Source organism: Brachyhypopomus gauderio, unplaced genomic scaffold (genome assembly GCF_052324685.1).
Source record: "Brachyhypopomus gauderio isolate BG-103 unplaced genomic scaffold, BGAUD_0.2 sc102, whole genome shotgun sequence".
In the NCBI taxonomy this organism is placed as follows: Eukaryota; Metazoa; Chordata; class Actinopteri; order Gymnotiformes; family Hypopomidae; genus Brachyhypopomus; species Brachyhypopomus gauderio.
The window spans coordinates 516,742-544,480 of NW_027506923.1; the positions used below are offsets into that span (position 1 = coordinate 516,742).

Below are 27,739 nucleotides of genomic sequence, written 5' to 3' on the forward strand. Positions count from 1 at the left end.
CTAAAGCAGAGAATCAACCAAGAAGGAGTGAAATGGGGCAGGAAAACTTATTCGTAAAGGTGACAGTTAATACAGTATACCACATTGTCTAATACATTCTCAGCAGTGTAGTTTCTTCTTACTTGAGACAATGTTCTTAAGATGGCTTCGTGGAGGTAAGCAACATTTTTTATACTTGCTGAATGTTTTGAATGTTTTCCTGTTAATAATATGTGAAAAGGGTTTCTGTCACTGAAAATGTCTGATTAGCTTAAACTACATTTGGATACACTGCCTTTTCTAACCTCAGCAGTTACTGTGTACTTATAGTTAACAAGCAGAGATTTATGCCAAGATCATCTTACATCGGACCTCTGACACTTTATTGGCAGATTATGTCCACACCAAAGTATATAGGTCTAGAATTAATACAGAAATTATTTAAAGATTTAATATTTCTTATCAGAAATATTCTACAATAACAAAAAACTAATGAAAACTAAAATATATCCTTTCCATATATTTTCATTTGTCTGTTTCATTTTACTGAGGTTAATCTTATAGTTTGGTTTAGGTGTGGACATGATTGTAAATGTGTTTAACTGTTGTAATCCTCATGCCAGTGACACAACCTCATGGTGGTATAAGTAATAGTAGCTGTAGTCTAGATGTTCCAGACCTCAGATTTGGAGCACACTGTAAAATCCACGTTAAACACACCCAAAGCAAACTAACTACATTTGCATATTAAGTCTAAAAAACCACCTTTACCCTGGTGAAATTACAAGATATGTTTTAATTTTCATCTTTAATTGTATATACACCAAAAATCTATATCAAATAAATAATAATAATAAAATCAATTGTTGTAGAAATAAAATATATTGTGTACCTTTTTTACAGGCCAAAGAGATGAAACTGAATTACGTAAGTGAAGTATTTGAGGTCTCTTATGTCATTACATATGAGTGATTCTGATGTCTGGGATATTAAACCATGCATGCTTTTGTAATATCACTGCTATAACTGATAACTATAACTTGTAACGCTATGTGTAGGCGGAAGGACGAGGCACGAAGTATGGGTCAAACACAGCAGCTACTTTTAATAACTCAAATAGCGCAGACAGTGCACATGTAACCATACACACATACGTGAGTGACTCAGACAAAGACGAGCACGGGACACTGCGTGAATGCACATTAAATAGACAAACCACATAAACCCCGAGTGCTCACGAGATGAGCCACAGGTGAGACTGATAAACACTCAGACACAACCACACCCATGAAGATCCACAGACGCAGACGACTAGACGTAGACGACATAAACACACGCCCAAAGGGGAGGGGTCAGGGGCTGTAGCGTGACTTAACTAATAGTGAACAACCTTTTGCAGCCCTTGTTGTTAATGCTATGAAATGTTATAAAACAACAATCATTTTTATTTTTATAAATACTAACTAATAAAAATATAACGCTTTCACACGTCAGATTTATTTTTAGAATAAATAAGGGTTCAGTCATAGTTCATGAATCTGAAGGATCTCATCCCATTCTTTATTTACTTGTACAGAGGAACTTATTCCTGAAGGTAAGTAATTTTTCCTTTGCAAATCTATTTGAACTTGATAGCATTATTTCTGATAATATTACCTATGGTAAAATAAATGTGTTTGTTTACTTATGTTTATAGCACAGTAAGAAAAGATGAAAAAAATTTAAATTAAGTTATTATTGTGATGGTTGAAGGAGTCAGGGATGACGAACCCACAGAACTACAAACATGGACATGCACGCAGACGACATAACGACATGCCCACAGGGAGGGGTCCGGAGCTGTCACTGTGACAATTAATGTGCAAATATTACTCTCTCTGATATTTAATATAAAAGTAAAAACATTTTAAGCCTTGAATAGTAAGCTATGGTATGTGCAATAATAAAGTTGTCATGTTGCGAGGAATGAGGCAGGAAGCGGAGACAAGTTTCCTCAGAATACACAGCTGTGACGATGGGGTCGTGGCGAAGGATGAGACACTGAATCCTCCTTTAGACTGACGTCACTTTTATTTTAAATAGAAATTGCGCAATAGCGCACACGGAACACGTATATATACACACTGAGACGTGTAGACTTTAGACAACGACGAGCACAGGACACTGCGCGAGCGCACATTAAATAGACAGACCACATTAGCCCCATGTGATTACGAGACGATTCACAGGTGAGACACATTATTCACACAACATAGCCTTCACCACAGAGTTCCGCAGACGCACGTGGACAACGTTTACACACGCCCAAAAGGGAGGGGCCGGGGTCCTCAACGTAACAACAGCTTTATTATAACTAGGGGTGGGCATAGATTAATTTTTCTTATCTAGATTAATCTCACTGAAATCTTGAAATTAATCTAGATTAATCTAGATTAATCTATATTAAAATGGCTCATATGCGTGCTACCCAAGTAATGATTAAAAGTCAGTTTTTGAGATAGGGTTTCTTAATACAGAGGGTGAATTAGACCAGGGGCTCATCTCCTGTTTCCAAAATGCATCAATGACTGCTTGAGGAAGCTGTTCTACTTTGATACTTGAAGAAAAAAAACATGCTCAATAAAATGTAGGCTACTCGTGTTCAACGGTTTATTCAATTAAACATGAATTTGTAAGCCTACATACTGTACATTAAAAGGCGTTGATAACATGTTTATTCAGCTAAACATGATATTTGAAATGTAAGCCAATATTTAGTACATTTAACCTCACAGACGTAATTTTCAGAAGTCAGTTTTGGTCCTCTGCAGTTTTAACGGTTAAAAAGAAATATTTAAATAGTGACGAATCTAGCGCTAGGACCATGCAGAAAACGACCGCTCCGAGCTCCGCTCCGGTAACACTTTACGTTCCTAAAAATGAATTTTCCATGAAGCAAACCTGGCGACTTCGTGGCTGCATCCATGTAAACACACGTACGATTTGTAATTCACAGGTTTGAAAACTCGTTCTCGCCCCTACTGTGCAATTTGGTTAGGAATACAGCCGAACTAAACTATCAAGTTGAAAGTCATCATAGTTTGCTTACCCATTTTGACCCAGTTCCCAATCCAACTTTAAGAATAGATTAACGGCGATAATTTTTATATCGCCCGATAAGAGTATCAAATTAACGACCGCCGTTAACGCCGTTAACGGCCCACCACTAATCATTATCAAAGAATATCAACAAAACTATGACATTGGTATACAGTCTGGTTGTCACATGTCAATCAATAGCTCTGAGGCGTGGCCAAATTTACTTCAGCAGCTATATCTCAGCAATGCTTTGACCAATCTTCATGAAAATTTATCAGTTGTTAGAGCACATGATTCAAAGGTCACAGGTCAAAGCTGGCCATACCATGAAACTGACATGGTATGTTCATATACGCACCCTCTAAGACATACTCATGTTAGAAGGGAATTGCACCACTAGGTGGCGCTATACTAGAAAATCCAGAATTTCTCCTACATATTTTCACTTATCAAGACAAGATTGGACTCATATGATTGTATGCAGAATTCCTAGCAACTTTGTAATTACATGTGCTTTGCAAAAATCTACCAGTTTTTCACTATTATCAAATATGTATCATTTGTACTTTTCATTTTAGTCCTAGCATTTTCACTCCATCACCTTAAATCACACCTTGTAATATTCAGCAGACTTTAAAATGCTAAGATCTTCCATGAAATCCTAAAGTTTTCACAAATTAATATTTTTCATATGCATCACAATGCTACCATCATAACACATCAAATTCACAGTTCAATAACTACGCCATAGTATGTCTGATTGTTATGAAAATTAACATCCACATTCACATGACTATTGTGGTGAAGTAAGCCAAGTTTGAGCCAAATCCGTCAGCAAACGGCTCTACAGTGAATATTTTCATTTTCCATACTGACCAGTGCAGGGAGGCATAGACAGCTGCTAACGCACGTTTGCCATTCTCGCACACGCTGCCCCCCTCCTCCACTCCCCCATCCTTCTAACATTTTACAACCCATGGGCTCTCCCTCCTCCCTCTCTCTCTTTCACATGCACTCACAAAAACAAAGGCCTCTCTGGCCTATAGGTTTCACATACACACTAATTCTAGCCATTACTACCAATTACCCAGTGACTAATATACAGATATTTAGCTTCTTTTTTCCACACACACTCACACAGGACTTCCTATATGCTTCATATGTACATTTCTCTAGCCATTTCCAACACACTAACTCAGTTGTTCCCAAAGTGGGGGGCGTGCCCCCTAGGTGGGGCGCGGAGCTATTGCAGGGGGGGCGCGGAGCTTGGAAGTAAAACATGTGCACATGTGTCAATATTAGGGATGCACCGATTCCGATATTAATATCTGAAAAAATTCTAGATCGGGTATCGGTGACAATGTGACCGATCCATAAAAACAGATCTATTCAGTCTAATTCTATGCTTGTAACGCTTTTCGGAGTTAATTCAACCTTAAATATCCACTCTGTCCCGGAACAGTGAACTTGGACAGTTAACAGACGAGCGAAACACGAAGCACACAGAGGAGAGGTGAATCACTGACTCGTACTCGCGCTGGTGCTATTACACTAAAGCCAGGTTCACACTACACAACTTTTCAGTCGTCAGGTTTTTGTGCCGTTCGCACTACACGACTGGTTGTGCTGTAATCGCGAGTCTTTCAGTTGTTGTGGCGTTCACACTACATGACTGATCGGCGACGCGGGCTCACGAATTAAACTGGGGAATTGCCGACTCATCTGGCTGTCCAAAAACACGAGAACACGAAAACGAAACTCTCGTGAGAACCAGCAACACCACATAAAGAAAAAAACAATGTACATGTACTCCACATTTTCGTTATTATTATTTTTTTTACCGTTTAAACACTCCATAGTCCCAAGTTGCCAGAATTATTTCATCTCTCCGTTGCAGTGAACATAGATATAATCAATCGCACTATTTCTCCAGTGCTGTCACAATAACTTAAACACAGTGTTGTAGTAAAGTTGTAAGAAAGGTGAGGATTGTGTGTTTGCTGGGTTACTGTTTTGAAAGCATTCTTGAAAGTTTTTTACATTCTTCGGAGATATCTTCAGCGGTGCCGCGGTTCTCTCCCCGCGTTCCCATTGGCTGTAGCTAGACGCTGCTGCCGACTCTCAGTCGCCGACTGGGCTAGATATAGGCCCTTTTCACACTTCCGCATTTTTTCTTCCGGAAGCTCTCGTTGCAGGGTAAAGTTACTTCTGTTACACATTAAACAATGGCAGAGTCCAATAACAAGAGCTTTTGCAGTGCACCAGGGTGCTCGATCTCGAAGCAAAAACAGTCGTATCTCAGTTTCTATGGTTTTCCGGCTGACGACGAGCAGAAAAGAAAATGGGTTTGTGCAATTAGGAGGGATGAAGGGGAAAACTTTGTGATACGGAGCATCTTTGTGTGTAGCCACAGCATTTCACTGCTGCAGACTACATAGCAGGAAGCTCGCAGCTAAAAGTTGGTGCTGTTCCCTGTTACTGTTCCCAGTACTGTTACTGTTCCCAGCCGGTTTCAGTGGAACAGTTGCTGTCCGCGTTTGAAAGATCAAGCTCTCGGCTGGGAGTACATGTACGTCCGCTAGCATCTATCTGTTACCCGCTAGCATCTAGCCCCGGTTCGCTAGCTTCTAGCTCCGGTTCGCTAGCTTCTAGCTCCAGTTCGCTAGCTTCTAGCTCCGGTTCGCTAGCTTCTAGCCCCGGTCCGATAGCATCTAGCCCCGGTTCGCTAGCTTTAAGCTCCGGTTCGCTAGCTTCTAGCCCCGGTTCGCTAGCATCTAGCCCCGGTTCGCTAGCTTCTAGCTCCGGTTCGCTAGCTTCTAGCTCCGGTTCGCTAGCTTCTAGCCCCGGTCCGATAGCATCTAGCCCCGGTTCGCTAGCTTTAAGCTCCGGTTCGCTAGCTTCTAGCCCCGGTTCGCTAGCATCTAGCCCCGGTTCGCTAGCATCTAGCCCCGGTTCGCTAGCTTCTAGCCCCGGTTCGCTAGCTTCTAGCCCCGGTTCGCTAGCTTCTAGCCATGATCCGATAGCTTCTAGCCGTGATCCGATAGCTTCTAGCCGTGATCCGATAGCTTCTAGCCCCGGTCCGATAGCATCTAGCCCCGGTCCGCTAGCTTCTAGCCCCGGTCCGCTAGCTTCTAGCCCCGGTCCGCTAGCTTCTAGCCCCGGTTCGCTAGCTTCTAGCCCCGGTTCGCTAGCATCTAGCCGTGATCCGATAGCTTCTAGCCCCGGTTCGCTAGCTTCTAGCCGTGATCCGATAGCTTCTAGCCCCAATCCGATAGCTTCTAGCCCCGATCCGATAGCTTCTAGCCGTGATCCGATAGCATCTAGCTAGAAAAGAGCAAGCTCTCGGCTGGCAGTACACCACGACATCTACTAGTCGAGAGTTTGCTCTTTCAAATGCGGACAGCAACTGTTCCACTGAAACGGCTCTGAAACTAGTTGTGATCCGCTAGCATCCAGCTCTGACCATCACTTTGCTGTCGACTATATTGGACACTGAATAAACAATAACACGTAATAACTTGGTGTGTGTCATGAACTGATGTAAACCAAACAATCAATAGCTGACGTCCCTTGGCTTGCTAAAGCTGGGCGTACACTGTACGATATTTTAAATCATGTACTCAGCTCCAGCTCAAACTACGACTAAATCGCAGGGAGAGTCGGCTCGTGGAGCTGCTTCAACAGTGCGATACTCTCACGAGGAGCGATTTGAATTTCAAACATGTTTGATATTCTTGCGACGCTGCGATTTCTGATCGGGAGTTGGTCGTGAGGTGTGAATCGCTCCTCGTTTACCTGTGTAAACTACACGATGCACGACATGCGATTGAGCCGAAACTCAGCCCGATCGCAAAAATAGTCGCACGAGTGAAAAATCGGCTGAAAATGGGCCAAAAATTGCACAGTGTACGCCCAGCTTAACCTAGCTAGATATTGTTAACTAAAGCTGTCAGTATAATATGTAATATTATAATATATAACATAATAATATAGACTGTTTTACCACTCCGTAGGATGACTAATGGAACCAGCTATACCTTAAATAATAGTTAGTTACCTAGCTAGTGCTAGCTGGTGTTAGCTTACCCTGGTATAAGTGAATAAATTATTCTACAAACAATTTGTAGCCTCTATTTAACTTGGAACCGTTCGTTGTTGAATGTTCTTCAACGATACTGGAAACGTATTTAAAATTCAGTCTCGGCAGCGACGACAGGGATGAAGTAAACACGCTCCATGCTGAGGTGAATTGACAACAACTATCTTCTGCGAGTACCGGAACTTGTTTTACCCGGCGGTGACGTATTTCCGTTTTGTTGTGAAAAGGGCCTATTAAACATGCTAGATATCTGCCGGTCGTCTGCGACGAGTCGGCGAGCGTCTTTCAGCAGTTCACACTACACGACTGAGCGAGCGACGAGTGATCGCCGATTTGCCTCCGACCACAGTTTCTGTCGCGATCAGTCGGCGACTGAAAAACCAGCCTAAAATCGTGTAGTGTGAACCGGGCATTAGTCCGTTTATTTGCTGGTTGAGCAAAATAAACCTGGGCTCCAGCACTACTTGACTGTTCATACATGAAGTGGTGAGTTGTCCAAAGCTCATTGAATGCGTTACTTACAGAAATAAAATAAAGAGCAGTGGTCTGAGTCGGTCTACGGCAGAAAGCTAAAAAAACAACAGTATTCCAAACGCGCGCTCAACTCGCTCCCTTAAGCCTGGTTTATACTTGACGCGCAATGACGTAATCGCTGTGGCTCCGCCCGTGCGCGAGGGCCTCTCGTGCACCTCTTGAATTTTGTAACTTCGCGCGCGCCGCACTTCAGCGCGATGAACAAAGTCATGTTTGCAGGGTTCATAGGGAATTAAAGCACTTATACGTCACTTTTACCCTGGTGAAATTACAAGATATGTTTTAATTTTCATCTTTAATTGTATATACACCAAAAATCTATATCAAATAAATAATAATAATAATAAAATCAATTGTTGTAGAAATAAAATATATTGTGTACCTTTTTTACAGGCCAAAGAGATGAAACTGAATTACGTAAGTGAAGTATTTGAGGTCTCCTATGTCATTACATATGAGTGATTCTGATGTCTGGGATATTAAACCATGCATGCTTTTGTAATATCACTGCTATAACTGATAACTATAACTTGTAACGCTATGTGTAGGCGGAAGGACGAGGCACGAAGTATGGGTCAAACACAGCAGCTACTTTTAATAACTCAAATAGCGCAGACAGTAACCATACACACTTACGTGAGTGACTCAGACAAAGACGAGCACGGGACACTGCGCGAACGCACATTAAATAGACAAACCACATAAACCCCGAGTGCTCACGAGATGAGCCACAGGTGAGACTGATAAACACTCAGACACAACCACACCCACGAAGATCCACAGACGCAGACGACTAGACGTAGACGACATAAACACACGCCCAAAGGGGAGGGGTCAGGGGCTGTAGCGTGACTTAACTAATAGTGAACAACCTTTTGCAGCCCTTGTTGTTAATGCTATGAAATGTTATGAAGAAAACAACAATCATTTTTATTTTTATAAATACTAACTAATAAAAATATAACGCTTTCACACGTCAGATTTATTTTTAGAATAAATAAGGGTTCAGTCATAGTTCATGAATCTGAAGGATCTCATCCCATTCTTTATTTACTTGTACAGAGGAACTTCTTCCTGAAGGTAAGTAATTTTTCCTTTGCAAATCTATTTGAACTTGATAGCATTATTTCTGATAATATTATCTATGGTAAAATAAATGTGTTTGTTTACTTATGTTTATAGCACAGTAAGAAAAGATGAAAAAAATTAAAATTAAGTTATTATTGTGATGGTCGAAGGAGTCAGGGATGACGAACGAAGCGTAGTGCAACCAGAGACCGTATATATATGGTCAATGAGTGCAACACAGAACGTTTAATAGAGGACAACGGTGAAGTTCAGCGCGGCAGCGCAAGCACTTAACAACAAGCCACTCACTCAGGCACGAACTTTAGACGAAGACGAGCACAAGACTGCGCGAACGCACATTAAATAGGTGATTAACACAGACCCTTGTGATCTCGAGACAAGGCACAGGTGCGACTACTAACACGCTCAATAACGGCCCACACCCACAGAACTACAAACATGGACATGCACGCAGACGACATAACGACATGCCCACAGGGAGGGGTCCGGAGCTGTCACCGTGACAATTAATGTGCAAATATTACTCTCTCTGATATTTAATATAAAAGTAAAAACATTTAAAGCCATGAATAGTAAGCTATGGTATGTGCAATAATAAAGTTGTCGTTGCGAGGAATGAGGCAGGAAGCGGAGACAAGTTTCCTCAGAATACACAGCTTTATTATAACTAGGGGTGGGTGTAACTGCGTTGTGTTGGATGATAAACTCAGACATTTACCCATTTCCAGACTCGGTTTATTGTGTCTGACAAAACAAAAGAAAGCGTCGTCACTGCCAGCAAAATAGCATCCACTTTGTGATGTTTGCATTGCTGTGGCACTCATCGACTGGGACAATTCTAACTTAACATAAAATATAAAATGTGAATAAAACAAACATATACCTGACAAAACAAAAGATAGCGTCGTCACTGCCAGCAAAATAGCATCCACTTTGTGATGTTTGCTAGGGGGGGAGCAGAAATTAGCTATATGCCAACTAGCTATACTGAAAAGCATTCTACATATACTATCCAATGAACACACAATGACAGAAATACTAATACAGACACTAAATACATTTTTACAAAGAATGACTAACAATAGACAATTAATTACTATTTATTACAGAGTAGTAATTCTTTAGTATGGCACAGCTACTATCATGTGCGCCTTATCATTGCTGTGGCGCTCATCGACTGGGGCAATTCTAACTTAAACACCGCCCCATGTCGGTGAGCACGCACACAGCAGCCAATCACATTAATAGTATCCATGTTTGCTGACTTACAAGTGGAATTAACCACTAACCCGTCACACTCCCCCTCACTGAATTCCACTTGCTCAACACCAGCAGTGACTAACGCAGGGCAAAAAAAAATCAGGCATAGAAATATCCAAACTCCATACATGTGGCCATAACAATAAAAAAACAACAACAAAGGAAAACAAACAGACAACCAACAACTGTAGTGCAGGAGGTATCAGACAGCCACATACTAGTCTTTAAGTGTTTCAGTCTGAAGACTATTCTCTAAGAGAATTAGAAGGAGAAGGGGTTAGCTACTCCCCTAAGCCAACACAGATAAACATGCCTTACTACATGTTAAGCACACTCAGAGACTGCGGCAGGCCTCCAGTATAATTACATACGCTCACACGACAGTATAATACAATACAGTACAATACTGGCACAACCAATTTAAAAAAAAAAAAGAGAAGGAAACAAATAAATAAACAAACAAACAAACAAAAACACCCATTCACCTGACCACAGTGTATACCAGTAACAACAGTGAACCATCAGAACAATAACTATGCGTACGCGGACCACTCCTTAACCCTCCATAACAGCTCATTGGTTCATCATCTCAATAAGTCTGCTGACTGGTTTAAGTAATCTTCCAGCCCGTGATCTGAATTCTCTAATTGTACTCTGAGCATCTGAAAGGTGAGTGTGGGGATTCTGAACTACCATACTGGTCACATCAGAGCCATCGGAGTGACTCGGGCGGCTCACAGCCTGGTTATTTGACTTCTCAGAGCAAACCCCCCCACATGACTGAGACTGCTGGAAGGATTCGGCAGGTCAGTATCGAGCAGGTCTGAGCCCGCACAGCTAAAATGTGTAGGTGACACAACATTCTGAGCAGGACCATCGAGTGCCACTTCAGCACAAGGAAGGACAGCAGAAAGATTTCCAATGTCTGTACCCATGGAATCTGGCACATCAAGGGGTAGTGCAGACACCCAACTTTTTGTTCTGTCTATAGCTAAAACCCCTGAATCATCAACAGTAGCCAAGCCTCCATCCTCATCAGACGGAGTATCTGCAACAGTCATGTCAGAAGCCCCCGTGCTGCCCTCATCATCTATGTCAAGCGGGAGAACGTTCACAGGCATAATCAGATTGCGATGCACTGTCTTAACCTGATCACTCCTGCAGTTCTGAATCTTAAAGGTATGGCTGGCATCATTCTTCTCAACAACCAGGTAGATGGTATTTTCCCAGCGATCAGCTAGCTTTCTCTTGCCACGTTCAGCTTTATTGGCCAGCAGAACTCGATCGCCAATGTCCACCGGTGCACCACGAACTTTCTTGTCATAAAGTTCAGCATGTCTCTTTAATTGCTTGGCAGCCACTGTCTGAGCCGTAGCCATCGCTTCCTTCAAATCCCGGCGCAGAGCCTGGACATATTGATCATAGTCCACAATGTCAGGATCTTTCAAGATGGCTCCAAAAAGAATGTCCACAGGCAGTTTTGGCAGCCTGCCAAACATCAGCAGAAATGGAGCAAAACCAGTTGTCTCATGGACAGTGCAATTATAAGCGAACGTGAGAGACTTGAGAGCCTGTGGCCACCTGTGCTTTGCTTTTGGTGGCAGGGCCCGAATCATATTTCCGAGTGTCCTGTTAAACCTCTCACAGGAGCCGTTGCCCATAGGGTGATACGGAGTCGTATGGGATTTTGCAACCCCTGCAACATCCAAAAGCTCAGCAATCAGTGCACTCTCAAAATTCGCACCCTGGTCAGAGTGAATTCGCTGCGGAAAACCATAAACACAGAAAAAGTTGTTCCACTGATGAGCGACAGACTTCGCTGATTGGTTTGGACACACAAAAGCATGAGAGACTTTCATAAAGTGATCAGTGACGACAAGCACGTCAACAGATTTGTTATTTGAGTCCTCAGCAGACCAGAAATCGATACAAACGAGTTCGAGAGGCTCTGTAGTGATGATGTTTTCCAGAGGAGCCCTGGCTTCCAGCTCAGGAGATTTGCTGAAGACACATCGTCTGCATTGTTTGACATAATCGGCAACATCTCGGTCAAGGCCATGCCAGAAAAACCTCTGCCTGGCAAGATACAAAATCCTCCGTCGACCCTGGTGGCCTGCGTCATCATGAACGCCCTTCAACACCCTGGCATACATGGAGCCTGGAACCACATACAAGTAGGACTTCCGCCCAGTGATCACATTCTTAGTAACCCGATACAGCACGCCCATCTTCAGAGTAAGCTTATGCCAGTGCTTCAATAGCCTCATGGTCTCCACAGACTCAGAACATCGTTCCCTTCTGGATGGGCGACGCCCCCTCTCCACAAAGAATATTACTCTGCTCAGTGTAGCATCCTCACGTTGTCCCCTCATCAGCTGTTCATGAGAAAGGGGTCGAACGTCAGTGTCTGCCCGTGGCAGTAAAGCTTGCGGAAGTTGAGGGAGTAGCAGAGCATGTGTGCTCAACTCATCACGCTCCCGGCAAGAATGCAAAACAGCCGAGACATCCAATCTTGAACAAGCTCCTGGGGGTCTGACGACAGCTGAAGCACAGGTCAAAGTCGCATCCTCAGCACCGGAACAACCATCCAAGGGATCAATGGACCACCGGAAAACATCCTGCACTTGTCCTGGATGCACGGCCGCCGCCTCCTTGAGGAGCATCGTGTAGGGGACTCTCGTCAATCGATGTAGGGCACTAGGCTAGACAAAAGGCTCTCTGCTTAGTGCATCAGCAACAATGTTCCTAGGACCAGGTATGTATTTGATGTCGAACTCATAAGGTGCCAACTTGGCAACCCACCTCTGTTCACAGGCATCCAGCTTGGCTTTTGACAAGATATAAGTCAACGGATTGTTGTCCGTCCAAACCGTGAAGCGGTGACCCCTTAACCAATGATGGAATTTGTCACAAATAGCCCACTTCATGGAGAAAAACTCAAGGCGGTGCGCTGGATATTTTGACTGTGCATAAGTGAGGGACTTACTAGCGAAAGCAATTGGTCTCGCTGTCAACTCTCCTTCTGGCACCTGAGAAAGCACAGCACCTAGCCCATTGCAGGAAGCATCCACTGAAAGCAGAAACGGCCTGCCAAAGTCTGGGTGAGCCAATACAACTTGCTCTTTCAGTGCTTGCTTCAATGCACAGAAAGCTTGTCTGCACTCATCTGTCCAGTCATCTGCAGACAGAGTCCTACAAGGTGATCACCTCCTCCCCTTTCGGCGAGGGGCTTGGTTACCAGTTGTCAGCCCAAACAGAGGTTTTGCTATAGAAGAGCATCCCTCAATGAACTGCTGATAAAACACTACCATCCCCAGGAATGACCTCAGCTTTTTCTGAGAAGGGACTCGTGAATTCTCCTCCATAAGGTCTTCTTCCATGATGGCAGTGATAGCTTTCACCTTATCGGGGTCAGTAGCGACTCCATCTGCACTAACAATATGGCCCAGAAATTTCACTGACTTCCGAAGGAAGTGGCACTTTTTAGGAGCCAGCTTCAAATTGTGTGCCTTGAGTTGCTCAAAAACCATCCCCAAGCGCTGCAGAGCTAACTCCTCTGTGGGGGCAAACACCAAAACATCATCCAGGTAGCAGAGTAAACTGAGAAAGTTTTGATCTCCAAAAATGCCCAACATCATGCGCATAAAAGTCGCAGGGCTGTTGCATAATCCTTGTGGCATCCGGTTATATTCATATAACCCAAATGGTGACGTAAATGCAGTGAATTTCTTGTCATTCTCATGAACTTCAACGTTGTAGTAGCCAGAAGTGAGATCCATTGTAGAGAAGAACGCATTTCCACCCAAGGCAGCTAGAGCATCAGCTTGATGTGGCAGCGGGTGAGCATCCTTGATGGTACGCGAGTTGAGCCAGCGGAAGTCCGTGCAGAGTCTAAGATCTCCAGATTTCTTCCAAACTAAAACAAGTGGTGAAGCAAATTCACTAGCGGACTTTCGTATTATCTCTTGCTCCTCCATCTCGTCCAAAGCAGTTTTCAGCTTCACATAATGACTAGGTGAAAGGCGACGGTACGGTAGTCTAAAAGGCTTATCATCAAAGAGTCGAATGTGATGATAGTACCCACTGACTTTCCCACAATCTAACTTGTGCCTTGAGAAGATGGACTCATGCTCGGAAATCAGCTGGACAAGCTTGCTCACGATGCCAGGAGATGCCTGACAAGACTCAATGTCAATATCAGAGAGTCCCAACTCGTGCAGAGCAGAGTGAGATGACTGCAGTGGTCCCCCCTGGCTGTTGCTCTCAGCATGTTGGAGAAGACCGTCATCAGTCAGTCTGGACATACCATCCATTGTCTGCTGCACGTGTTGTCCCAAGAGCGTTGAAGACCCTCTATGTCTAGTCAAGGAGTCACTGTCGAAGTCCTCCAAAGCTACACAGGGCACCACATCAGCAATCTTTGCATTACGTCTCAGGGTTACGGATTTCTCTGCAGGATTAATGACTCTAACCGGAAGCCACCCATCACTCCTTAACAAGGCCACCGTTCTCCCCACCAAGACTTGTCTAGGCGCTGACCTTGAACTACTGGGCTCAATGATCACTGCACTTCCAGCTGAGATAGACTTTGTGTCCCTCATCCTGGCCCACACTAAATGCTCCCGCAGAGGCTCCAGAACAACAGCCTTCTTCAGCCTCAGTGAACCAACCCTATCGGGGGCTTCACCACCTCTCCATCTCTCAACATTCGCCAACAGGTCGACCAATTTCATTTCTTCCTTACTACGATGCGTAGTATTACACGACCCTACCTGACAATAACCCGAGGACTTCGGTTGACTAATTAAATGTTTCAGAAGGTTGCTACCCAGAATGAGGTCTTCCGTCTGTCCATCTACCACCAGAACCGGGACAAGGACACGACAATCATACACCTCCATCATTAACTCACATACCCCCAGAGGGTGAGTTCTTGACCCCCCACAACCAATCAAGATAATGTCAGTAGGGCTCAAGGAGGAGCTTGTCAACACTTCCTCTTTTAATAGCTGCTGCAGAGCGCTGGACTTCAGAGTGCATGCCATTGACCCACTATCAAGCATGGCTTTCATTTCAACTTTTCCCCCAACTAAAACTTTGGTGTAGAACATATCATCATGAGCAGCGAGTCTCTGTATGCATTGCACTATAAAATTCCCTTGCACACTCTCCTCACAAGCACCGTCACAGGCAGATTTCTGGTCAGTGTCACCAGTCCAAGGGGGATCCGAACCTGGCCCAGCACACACCCCCTCTAAATGTGGGCCAGTTTGTTTCCCGAAGATCTGGAAGCAGTAGTGACGGGGGGCGCAGCACTAGGCTGGCCAGTTTGGGCCTTGGGGCATTCCACGCGTCTATGGCCAGCGTCATGGCAGAAATAACAGAGTCGGCTTGATCTACAGTGGAACTGAGTAGTGTGTTCCTCACTCCCACAAACCTCACAAGGCGACACAGCCCTCAATCTCCCGGCCCGAGCATGTCTAAACCCTTGATTATGACACCCATCTGATTGGAGTGGCTGTTGTTCCAATACACGCTCCAAAAGAGCAAGGACGCGGTCAATTGGCTCCACTGGGTGCTGTGGAGGTGGTGACAATACAGCTGTAGGCGACGGTGCAGCCCCAGCCACATGCTGTGAAACTGGTCTGACATTATGAACCTCCTGTCTTGAGGCAGTGATGTCGAGGCTCCCTTTGGTTTGTCTTATGAATCTGTGTTCCCTCCAGTACTCATCTAATGTCTCTTTAACATCAGCGGCTGACCACTGGGACAGAGGCCTGCTCTTAAAAATCAGTGACAAGTCAGGGTCAGGGCAATGCCTGATAAACATAGCAGCCACTTCACGTGAGGGGTCATCAATCATTTTGTGCCGCTGTCTAAGACAGTCTTCAGCAATCTCCATAGCTCGGTTAAGCCGCAGCCAGTAGTCAAATGGGAGTTCACCGGACAGGGGCAGAGTCGCATAGAAGTCAGCCAATGGCATACTAGAGAAGGAAGTGTCACCAAAATATTGTATAAGCATGTCAAATATAGGGCCGGGCCCCCTAGAGAGATCAGTAGAGGGATTGCTACGCAAACTCACCCTTACTATGTCCCTAGCCCGCCCCATAAGTATACCAATGACTTCATCTGCCTGCTCCACAACTGGAATCCCTCTCTTACGCAGATAGATCCTCATCATTTCTTCCCACTCATGCACTGTACATTTCTCAGATCCATCTCCCCGAAAATACCCAGGTGCTTTTATATCTGACTTTAAAACAAGGCCCAAACCAGTCAGGTCAATCCCACCCAAATTGGAAGCACGTCCAGTATTATCTGATGTTGCCCCAATACCTCTAGATTCTAAACAAGATACAATGCTCTCACCAATGGAATGGCCAATTCTCTGAACCACTGTAGTTAGAACATCAGCAGTGCCCTCATCAAGCAGATGATCATGTGATGGATCGTTGTGATCAGATGAGGGCTCAAGAGAAGGCATGGGTGTGGACGTGACAGGAAATCTAGAAAAACCCCGTCCCACTGATGGCACAGGTGTAAACCCCAGTGAAGCATTCCCCCTTCCAGCACCATTAACACCAGCCATCACTGGAGTAATATGGCAATACTCACACAAATATAAACAAACAACAATACAAAAATCCCTCAAAACAGATAAAAACAACCAAACCAAAATTCAGGTTCAGTTCAGCCTTGTATGTATATAAACAACTATAATGCTATGCTAGACTTAACCCTACACCCCACACAGCAAATATTGACTACTGTAGTATCATATACTACAGAACTGCTTTATTCCAGTTATCCTCCTTGATAACCCTTCAGAAAAGAAAAAAAAAGAAGACCGATATGGAGGAAAAAAATATATATATGTATACACACGATTACTCAATCTCACATGAAAAAAAAAAGAAAAAAACTCAATACTACACCCTAGCGGCTGAAGGCGTAATTGCAACCAACATCGAAAAACTCTCATTTGCAACGACCGCTACCAGCACGGAGAAAATGCAGATCCATCGAGTAAGTCCGCAGTTGGTCCTCCGCACGTCTGATAATCCGGGTGACGGCACCATTGTAACTGCGTTGTGTTGGATGATAAACTCAGACATTTACCCGTTTCCAGACTCGGTTTATTGTGTCTGACAAAACAAAAGAAAGCGTCGTCACTGCCAGCAAAATAGCATCCACTTTGTGATGTTTGCATTGCTGTGGCGCTCATCGACTGGGACAATTCTAACTTAACATAAAATATAAAATGTGAATAAAACAAACATATACCTGACAAAACAAAAGAAAGCGTCGTCACTGCCAGCAAAATAGCATCCACTTTGTGATGTTTGCTAAGAGGGGGGGGAGGGGAGAAGCAGAAATTAGCTATATGCCAACTAGCTATACTGAAAAGCATTCTACATATACTATCCAATGAACACACAATGACAGAAATACTAATACAGACACTAAATACATTTTTACAAAGAATGACTAAAGCCCTATCCGGACGGGATTAGTTTTTCAGGGGGACGTCTGTGAAAAATATTTCACCCTTGTACTCAGTGATAAAACTCTTGCATCCGGACAGCAATTGAAAAAACAGGAGGACCCGCGAGTTTTTGGCTTTCTCGGTCACATGACATCGCCTTGTCACGTGATAGCATGTTTAATAACGTCACACTGCCAACTCTGATGATTCCTTTTTAACTTTTAACTTTAATACTGTTCAGTTCAGCATTTAAGATCTCCGTTTAAGTTAAGCTATTTTGTTAAACCAATACAGAAAACACATTATAAAAAATCGCTAATGAATGTAAATAGCTAAATAAATCCGTTAAATAAAATAAAATAAATCCATTAAAAAATCCAGTAAATCCATTTTCGCTCGCCGCTGTCTTTACGTGGATCTCCGTGAAAACGCGCGCCCAACGTGTAACTACGGTGCGTGGCAGTGGACATATAGCTGTTTTATTAAACGCGAGGTGATGTCTGCATGTATAAACTCAGACATGTGGATCCGGACGGGACTAAAATTACCAGACGACCACGGAGTACAGCGAAAAACAGTAGGTAATTCCGCCTGTAATTTTCTCTGAGGACGTCTGAGAAAAACACGGACATGCTCGTTCCGGACGGGATTAAAATCACAGAGGACCCCCCGTAAAAGAGAAAATTACCCCAGGACCCCCTGAGAAACTAATCCCGTCCGGATAGGGCTTAACAATAGACAATTAATTACTATTTATTACAGAGTAGTAATTCTTTAGTATGGCACAGCTACTATCATGTGCGCCTTACCATTGCTGTGGCGCTCATCGACTGGGGCAATTCTAACTTAAACACCGCCCCATGTCGGTGAGCACGCACACAGCAGCCAATTACATTAATAGTATCCATGTTTGCTGACTTACAAGTGGAATTAACCACTAACCCGTCACATGGGCATAGATTAATTTTTTTTATTTAGATTAATCTCACTGAAATCTTGAAATTAATCTAGATTAATCTAGATTAATCTATATTAAAATGGCTCATATGCGTGCTACCCAAGTAATGATTAAAAGTCAGTTTTTGAGATAGGGTTTCTTAATACAGAGGGTGAATTAGACCAGGGGCTCATCTCCTGTTTCCAAAATGCATCAATGACTGCTTGAGGAAGCTGTTCTACTTTGATACTTGAAGAAAAAAAACATGCTCAATAAAATGTAGGCTACTCGTGTTCAACGGTTTATTCAATTAAACATGAATTTGTAAGCCTACATACTGTACATTAAAAGGCGTTGATAACATGTTTATTCAGCTAAACATGATATTTGAAATGTAAGCCAATATTTAGTACATTTAACCTCACAGATGTAATTTTCAAAAGTCAGTTTTGGTCCTCTGCAGTTTTAACGGTTAAAAAGAAATATTTAAATAGCGACGAATCTAGCGCTAGGACCATGCAGAAAACGACCGCTCCGAGCTCCGCTCCGGTAACACTTTACGTTCCTAAAAATGAATTTTCTATGAAGCAAACCTGGCGACTTCGTGGCTGCATCCATGTAAACACACGTACGATTTGTAATTCACATGTTTGAAAACTCGTTCTCGCCCCTACTGTGCAATTTGGTTAGGAATACAGCCGAACTAAACTATCAAGTTGAAAGTCATCATAGTTTGCTTACCCATTTTGACCCAGTTCCCAATCCAACTTTAAGAATAGATTAACGGCGATAATTTTTATATCGCCCGATAAGAGTATCAAATTAACGACCGCCCTTAACGCCGTTAACGGCCCACCACTAATCATTATCAAAGAATATCAACAAAACTATGACATTGGTATACAGTCTGGTTGTCACATGTCAATCAATAGCTCTGAGGCGTGGCCAAATTTACTTCAGCAGCTATATCTCAGCAATGCTTTGACCAATCTTCATGAAAATTTATCAGTTGTTAGAGCACATGATTCAAAGGTCACAGGTCAAAGCTGGCCATACCATGAAACTGACATGGTATGTTCATATACGCACCCTCTAAGACATACTCATGTTAGAAGGGAATTGCACCACTAGGTGGCGCTATACTAGAAAATCTTGATTTTCTCCTACATATTTTCACTTATCAAGACAAGATTGGACTCATATGATTGTATGCAGAATTCCTAGCAACTTTGTAATTACATGTGCTTTGCAAAAATCTACCAGTTTTTCACTATTATCAAATATGTATCATTTGTACTTTTCATTTTAGTCCTAGCATTTTCACTCCATCACCTTAAATCACACCTTGTAATATTCAGCAGACTTTAAAATGCTAAGATCTTCCATGAAATCCTAAAGTTTTCACAAATTAATATTTTTCATATGCATCACAATGCTACCATCATAACACATCAAATTCACAGTTCAATAACTACGCCATAGTATGTCTGATTGTTGTGAAAATTAACATCCACATTCACATGACTATTGTGGTGAAGTATGCCAAGTTTGAGCCAAATCCGTCCGCAAATGGCTCTACAGTGAATATTTTCATTTTCCATACTGACCAGTGCAGGGAGGCATAGACAGCTGCTAACGCACGTTTGCCATTCTCGCACACGCTGCCCCCCTCCTCCACTCCCCCATCCTTCTAACATTTTACAACCCATGGGCTCTCCCTCCCCCTCTCTCTCTTTCACATGCACTCACAAAAACAAAGGCCTCTCTGGCCTATAGGTTTCACATACACACTAATTCTAGCCATTACTACCAATTACCCAGTGACTAATATACAGATATTTAGCTTCTTTTTTCCACACACACTCACACAGGACTTCCTATATGCTTCATATGTACATTTCTCTAGCCATTTCCAACACACTAACTCAGTTGTTCCCAAAGTGGGGGGCGTGCCCCCTAGGTGGAGCGCGGAGCTATTGCAGGGGGGGCGCGGAGCTTGGAAGTAAAACATGTGCACATGTGTCAATATTAGGGATGCACCGATTCCGATATTAATATCTGAAAAAATTCTAGATCGGGTATCGGTGACAATGTGACCGATCCATAAAAACAGATCTATTCAGTCTAATTCTATGCTTGTAACGCTTTTCGGAGTTAATTCAACCTTAAATATCCACTCTGTCCCGGAACAGTGAACTTGGACAGTTAACAGACGAGCGAAACACGAAGCACACAGAGGAGAGGTGAATCACTGACTCGTACTCGCGCTGGTGCTATTACACTAAAGCCAGGTTCACACTACACAACTTTTCAGTCGTCAGGTTTTTGTGCCGTTCGCACTACACGACTGGTTGTGCTGTAATCGCGAGTCTTTCAGTTGTTGTGGCTTTCACAGTACATGACTGATCGGCGACGCGGGCTCACGAATTAATCGCCGACTCATCTGGCTGCCGTCCAAAAACACGAGAACACGAAACGAAACTCTCGCGAGAACCAGCACCACGTAGAAGAAAAAAAAACAATGTACATGTACTCCACATTTTCGTTATCATTATTTTTTTACCGTTTAAACATTCCATAGTCCCAAGTGAACATAAATATAATCAATCGCACTATTTCTCCAGTGCTGTCACAATAACTTAAACACAGTGTTGTAGTGAAGTTGTAAGAAAGGTGAGGATTTTGTGTGTTTGCTGGGTTACTGTTTTGAAAGTATTCTTGAAAGTTTTTGTACATTCTTCAGAGATATCTTCAAATCAAATCAAATCAAAGTTTATTTGTATAGCGCTTTTCACAACACATGTCACAAAGCGCTTTACAGGATTTAAAAGGTTAACAATACTATGGGTCCAGAACCCATATCTTCAGCGGTGCCGCGGTTCTCTCTCCGCGTTCACATTGGTTGTAGCTAGACGCTGTTCCCATTGGCTGTAGCTAGATGCTGCTGCCGACTCTCAGTCGCCGACTGGGCTAGATATTAAACATGCTAGATATCTGCCGGTCGTCTGCGACGAGTCGGCGACCAGTCGGCGAGCGTCTTTCAGCAGTTCACACTACACGACTGAGCGAGCGACGAGTGATCGCCGATTTGCCTCCGACCACAGTTTCTGTCGGCGATCAGGCGGCGACTGAAAAACCAGCCTAAAATTGTGTAGTGTGAACCGGGCATTAGTCCGTTTATTTGCTGGTTGAGCAAAATAAACCTGGGCTCCAGCACTACTTGACTGTTCATACATGAACTGGTGAGTTGTCCAAAGCTCATTGAATGCGTTACTTACAGAAATAAAATAAAGAGCAGTGGTCTGAGTCGGTCTACGGCAGAAAGCTAAAAAAACAACAATATTCCAAACGCGCGCTCAACTCGCTCCCTTAAGCCTGGTTTATACTTGACGCGCAATGACGTAATCGCTGTGGCTCCGCCCGTGCGCGAGGGCCTCTCGTGCACCTCTTGAATTTTGTAACTTCGCGCGCACCACGCTTCAGCGCGATGAACAAAGTCATGTTTGCAGGGTTCATAGGGAATTAACCCATTTATGCCCAAATTTTTCCCAGACATGCAAATATGCAAATCATGTGTTATTAGCAACCCTTTGAAATAATAAAGAATTATTTCCTCCAAAAAAATGAGAAAAGTAGATGAAAAAGTGTGTTTTATTACCGGTCACAATTGTGACCGGTGGGATGATATGCGTATTCTCAATGAAAGGTTTGTGCCACTACTCGTGTGAAGGTGAGCAGATCAATGGTCCCTCCCATAACATCTCTATAAAAGTAATGACTATTCACAAGTGCACTGTTGAGAGACCATGCAAAAGTGGGCCACCACCACTTCTTGGACTTGATTGTGATGTTGAATCTTGAGGCCCCTGACCTAATCTGGTCTGTGGGAGGAGCGTGAAGCGTCCCCCATATGGCTTCATATGATGCATGTACCGTTTGTGTGAGGCAAGGCTCCAGATTTTATAACAAAAACAGATTGGTTTGCCTCTGATAAACTGCTTGCATCCATGATGGCCATAATATCGTATCATGCTTTCATACACAACCAGCCATTCTGGATATGGCATGACTTTGTATGATGTGTTGAGCTCAGTGAAGATGGGTCTGACTTCGAAAAATGAGTCCACTGTGATCTTGGTGTTGTCAACAAAATGTAGAGAGGCCATGATCTCATCAAATCGTTTCCTCCGCATTGCATTTGAAATGCTTTCAATGTGTACATCATCAAACGACCAGTGCATATGCCTTCTTGGAATTGTGCTGTATCCGAATTCCAGTAAAATCCCATAGAGATGTTCCTGAAAGGTTTCTGTCTGTGCCACTTCAAACTGCTTTGTTGTTTGCCTCTCAGCACTGGGGTCTTCCTGCTTCCTGCCGACGCTGCTTCCTGCTGACCGACGCTGTTGCGGAGCGAATTTTGAAATTGTTTTCTAAAGTATAATAATCTATTTACGTGCTAATCTTTACCTTTTGCATTCCTAGATACATTTTACAGGTTTTATTCCGGCCGCTGACCAATTTTCTGCCTTCACAAATCAGCTAGCGTAAGTTTATATATCGGCTAGACACGGTAAGTGTTTTGATTTATTCATGGCTGGTGTTGGTTTGTTCCCGTGTTCGGAGTGTGGCATGTTTAGTCTAGACCCTTTCGCCACCGACAGTAATAGTGATAGTATTTGTGAGAGGTGCCAGTTAGTTACTTCTCTTGTGGCGAAAGTGGAAAGTTTAGAGCGACGCGTCCACTCATTATTGAGGGATAGAGAGACAGGGACAGGGTCAGTAGTAGGTGTGGACGCGCCAGGGAGAACTAGCGCCTCCGCGACTCCGGCGATAGAGCCCTCACAGCGGGGCGAATGGGTGACGTCTCGGCGGCGTAGTCGGAGAGCGAGGGCTGCAGCTACCGCTAACGCCAGCGCTAGCCCACCAGAGCACCACTCCCAGGTTCACGTGTCAAACAGGTTTGCCCCGCTCAGTGTTACACCCGCTGAGGAGACTCTGGTGATAGGAGACTCTATAGTTCGGCACGTGAAAGTAGCTGTAGCTGTAGGGGCACCAGCGGTTACAGTCAGCTGTTTACCGGGAGCCAGAGCGCCGGACATTAGTGGCAACCTTAGACTGTTAGCTCATAGGAGGTTTTCTAGGATAGTGATTCATGTAGGGGCCAACGATATACGTCTGCGGCAGTCAGAGGTGACTAAGGCTAATGTTAAAGAGGTGGTTAAATTAGCCCAGACGATGTCCGATGCCGTAATCTGCTCTGGCCCCATCCCAATGCGGCGCGGTGATGAGCAGTACAGCAGGCTCACGTCGCTAAACCGCTGGATGTCCAAGTGGTGTTCAGAAAATCAAGTGGGCTTTATTAATAATTGGGAAGAGTTCGAGGGCAAGCCTGGTCTTTTAGGCAGGGACGGTGTCCACCCCACCCGGGATGGCGCTGCCCTGTTATCTTGCAGCATAGCCCATAGCCTGTTAGTTAGTCGGCAGAGTAGCACTAGGAGCTGCTGACTGTCCAGGGTCGCGACCAGGCCGCAGACTAACGGGTTAAACCTGTCTGCGAGCTGCTTAGAGGCGTCACCAAGTTCCCTTAGGATTGAGACTGTGTCTGTGCCCCGGGTTAAACTAAATCATAAGAAAATAGTCCGCCCGAAGTTTTTAACTAATATTCAGACTTCACATCAAATTATTACAACCTATATGACCGATCTGAAAATTGGATTAATCAATATTCGATCGCTCAACTCAAAAGCAGTTTTTGTAAATGAACTTATAACAGACCAGAAAATTGATATTCTTTGTCTAACTGAAACGTGGGTTCAATCTGGTGATTATTTAACTCTAAACGAAGCCACTCCTGTGGGATATAGTTATATACATAGACCTAGACTGTCAGGCAGAGGAGGTGGAATATGTATAATCTATCGTGATTGTTTAGAAATTCATCAGAAATACTTAGATATCTCAAACTCATTTGAGATGCAGTCTATTAATGTTATTAGTCCATCTGAAAATAAAAGTACATTCTCCCTAACTAATGTATACAGACCACCAGGGCCTTACTCAGATTTCTTAAACGATTTCACCGATTTTGCAGCAAATTTAGCAGTATGTAGTGACAAAATAATAATGGTAGGAGACTTTAACATACACTTTGATAATGCGGAGGATCCACTGACAAGGGCTTTTACTTCTATATTGAACTCTGTCGGCATTAAACAAAACGTAGTAGGACCTACACATTATCGAAATCATACCCTAGATCTAATATTAACACTGGGTATCGACGTAGATAATATAAACATACTCCCGCAAACCGTAGCGATCTCCGATCATTATTTAGTAAAATTCGATTTTCACCTTAACATAAATACCCGCCCGTCTCCTCGGCAGTGTATAAAGCGCTCAATAAATTCAACAACAGCTATACAGTTTATTGAAACCCTCCCTGACTTAACTGCTTTAGCCCACTCGCCATCCGATCCAGGAGAGTTAGATAGTCTAACCGACTACTTAGAGAATACCTGCAGATCAGCTCTAGATATAGTAGCTCTACTAAAATATAAAAAAGCTAGATCCAAAAAGCTCGCCCCATGGTACACCGACCAAACTAGAAACTTAAAACAAATAGCACGTAAATTAGAGCGGAAATGGCGATCTACTAAATTGGAAGTATTCCACTGTGCCTGGAAGGATAGCATTATTGACTACAAACGGGCACTCACTAAAGCACGCTCAGCATACTTAGCCTCACTGATAGAGAAAAATAAAAACAATCCTAGATTTCTTTTTAATACTATTTCTAAACTTACAAAAAATCAAGCAGGCACAGAACCTCAGATTCCAGTAAACCTCACTAGTAATGTATTTATAGATTTCTTTGATAATAAAATAGAGAATATTAGACAAAATATAAAACCCTTTATTAGCAATACAACTGGTATGTCATCTGGTTTGGTTGATATTGATTTAAATTACATACCAGGAGAAAAACTTGATGCTTTTCATCCACTCCCAAAATCAGAATTAGAGAAAATAATTTCTTCCTTAAATTGTACTACCTGCACATTAGACTCAGTTCCCTCAAAGTTATTAAAAGAGGTATTACCAGCTGTAACTGAACCTCTTCTAACTATAGTTAACTCATCCATTACAATAGGTCACATGCCCAAATCATGTAAATTAGCAATTATCAAACCTCTGATCAAGAAACCAAATCTTGATCCGACTGTGCTGTCTAATTATAGACCCATTTCAAACACATCATTTATATCTAAGATCATAGAAAAAGCTGTTGCCCAGCAATTATGCCTATATCTGTATAGGAATAACACATTTGAAAAGTTCCAATCTGGTTTTAGGCCCCATCACAGTACTGAAACAGCATTAGTTAAAGTAACAAATGATCTCCTCCTTGCATCAGATCAAGGCTATGTATCACTGTTAGTGCTTCTTGATCTTAGTGCAGCTTTCGACACAATTGATCATAGGATCTTGCTAGAAAGGTTAGAACGCTGGGTTGGAGTCTCAGGCACAGCCCTTTCATGGTTTCAGTCTTACTTAACAAATCGCTATCAGTTTGTAGAGCTCAATAATATTTCATCCAAACGTACAATGGTTAAATATGGGGTCCCGCAAGGCTCCATCTTAGGACCACTATTATTTACATTATATATGCTACCATTGGGCACAGTTATAAACAAACATGGTGTCAATTTTCACTGCTATGCGGATGACACTCAACTTTACATATCAGCCAAACCCGATGACAAACTCAGTTTAGGAAAAATTGAGGCCTGTGTAAGAGATATTAAATGCTGGATGTCTCTAAACTTCCTACAATTAAATGAGGACAAAACAGAAGTTCTCCTTGTGGGCCCTAAGGCCGCAAGACAGAAAATTCCTAATTTAATGCTTAATCTTGCAGACTGTCCCATTACACCTGGCACAGTAGCCAAAAACCTAGGCGTCATACTCGACTCCGACCTATCATTTGATAAATATATAGATAATACTACTAGGATAGCTTTTCTACATCTCCGCAACATTGCCAAATTAAGAAATGCATTATCACAGGATGATGCAGAAAAATTGGTGCACGCCTTTGTTAGCTCTAGACTAGACTACTGCAATTCACTACTGTCAGGATGTTCAAATAAGAATCTAAATAAACTTCAAGTAGTTCAAAATGCCGCAGCTAGAGTTCTGACCAGAACTAGAAAATTTCAGCATATTAGACCAGTCCTATCAGCCCTGCATTGGCTCCCAGTTAAATTTCGTATTGATTTTAAAATTCTATTATTAGCATACAAAGCACTACACGGGCTTGCTCCTGAATACCTCCAGGAACTTATTTCCTACTATGAACCCCCACGTCAACTAAGATCACAGGGTGCTGGTCTGTTATTAGTTCCACAAATTAACAAGGTAACAGCAGGGGGAAGAGCCTTTTCTTATAAGGCCCCCCAGCTTTGGAATAATCTTCCTAAATGTGTCCGGGACTCTGACACAGTCACAATCTTTAAATCTAGGTTGAAAACCCACTTATTTAGTCTAGCGTTTGATAATTAATATCCCCCTTAGATAAAGGTACAGATCCAGGGGTTCATAGACGAAGGGTTTTATGGTAGACTGGGGTGCTGGTGCTGTCATCCTGTCACTGCTCGTGGTCACTCAAGTTTGTTGACAGTGCAGTGGACGGATGCCATTGTCTCAGAATGCCCCCAAGCCTATGTTACCTTCTGGTTCTGCCTTTTTTTAGCTAGGCTGTAATAATTTAACTTAGTGCCGGAGTTGCTGCCACACTCCAGAAATGTTTATAATTTTACCTGTCCCGTATATGTCCTCATACAGAGCTAATTTTCCCTGTTTCATTTCTCCACATGGCTGCCCGCCTGCTTGAGGAATAATGAGATGAGGAGAGACAAGCGATCCATCCTGGCCGGCCACCTCCTGCCTAACCGGATGCCTACACCATGATGGACATTATTACATCTTTTTCGGTCTAAATGGACATTATTGCATCTTTTACATTCTGTCTACATTCTGTCTATATTGTTGTTGTTGTCATGGTGACCGGTGTCGGCCAGAGGAGGATGGGTTCCCCCCCTGAGTCTTGGTTCCTCTCAAGGTTTCTTCCTCATGCAAAAAAACTAGGGAGTTTTTCCTTGCCACTGTCGCCTTTGGCTTGCTCACTGGGGGCTAGGACTCGGCACTTGTAAAGCTGCTTTGTGACAACAACTGTTGTAAAAAGCGCTATATAAATAAAATTTGATTGATTTGA

The 27,739-nt window shown here is 43.1% G+C and overlaps 1 protein-coding gene and 1 long non-coding RNA gene across 3 annotated transcripts; both read left to right on the forward strand.

Moving 5' to 3' along the window:
- On the forward strand, window positions 1-27,739 carry LOC143497196 (uncharacterized). Of its 2 annotated transcripts, XM_076993027.1 has the most exons (6): window positions 1-155; window positions 883-906; window positions 1,556-1,573; window positions 8,084-8,107; window positions 8,753-8,770; window positions 22,945-27,739. In XM_076993027.1, the coding sequence occupies exon 6, from the start codon at window positions 23,053-23,055 to the stop codon at window positions 23,965-23,967; it is 915 nt and encodes a 304-aa protein (XP_076849142.1). In that variant the 5' UTR covers window positions 1-155; window positions 883-906; window positions 1,556-1,573; window positions 8,084-8,107; window positions 8,753-8,770; window positions 22,945-23,052; the 3' UTR covers window positions 23,968-27,739. The 2 variants fall into 2 exon arrangements, with proteins under 2 accessions (XP_076849142.1, XP_076849143.1); XM_076993028.1 differs by lacking the exons at window positions 8,084-8,107; window positions 8,753-8,770.
- Window positions 17,784-27,739, forward strand: LOC143497199 (uncharacterized). The gene is made up of 2 exons (XR_013125740.1): window positions 17,784-18,102; window positions 27,360-27,739. It is a non-coding gene; the product is annotated as an uncharacterized LOC143497199 (long non-coding RNA).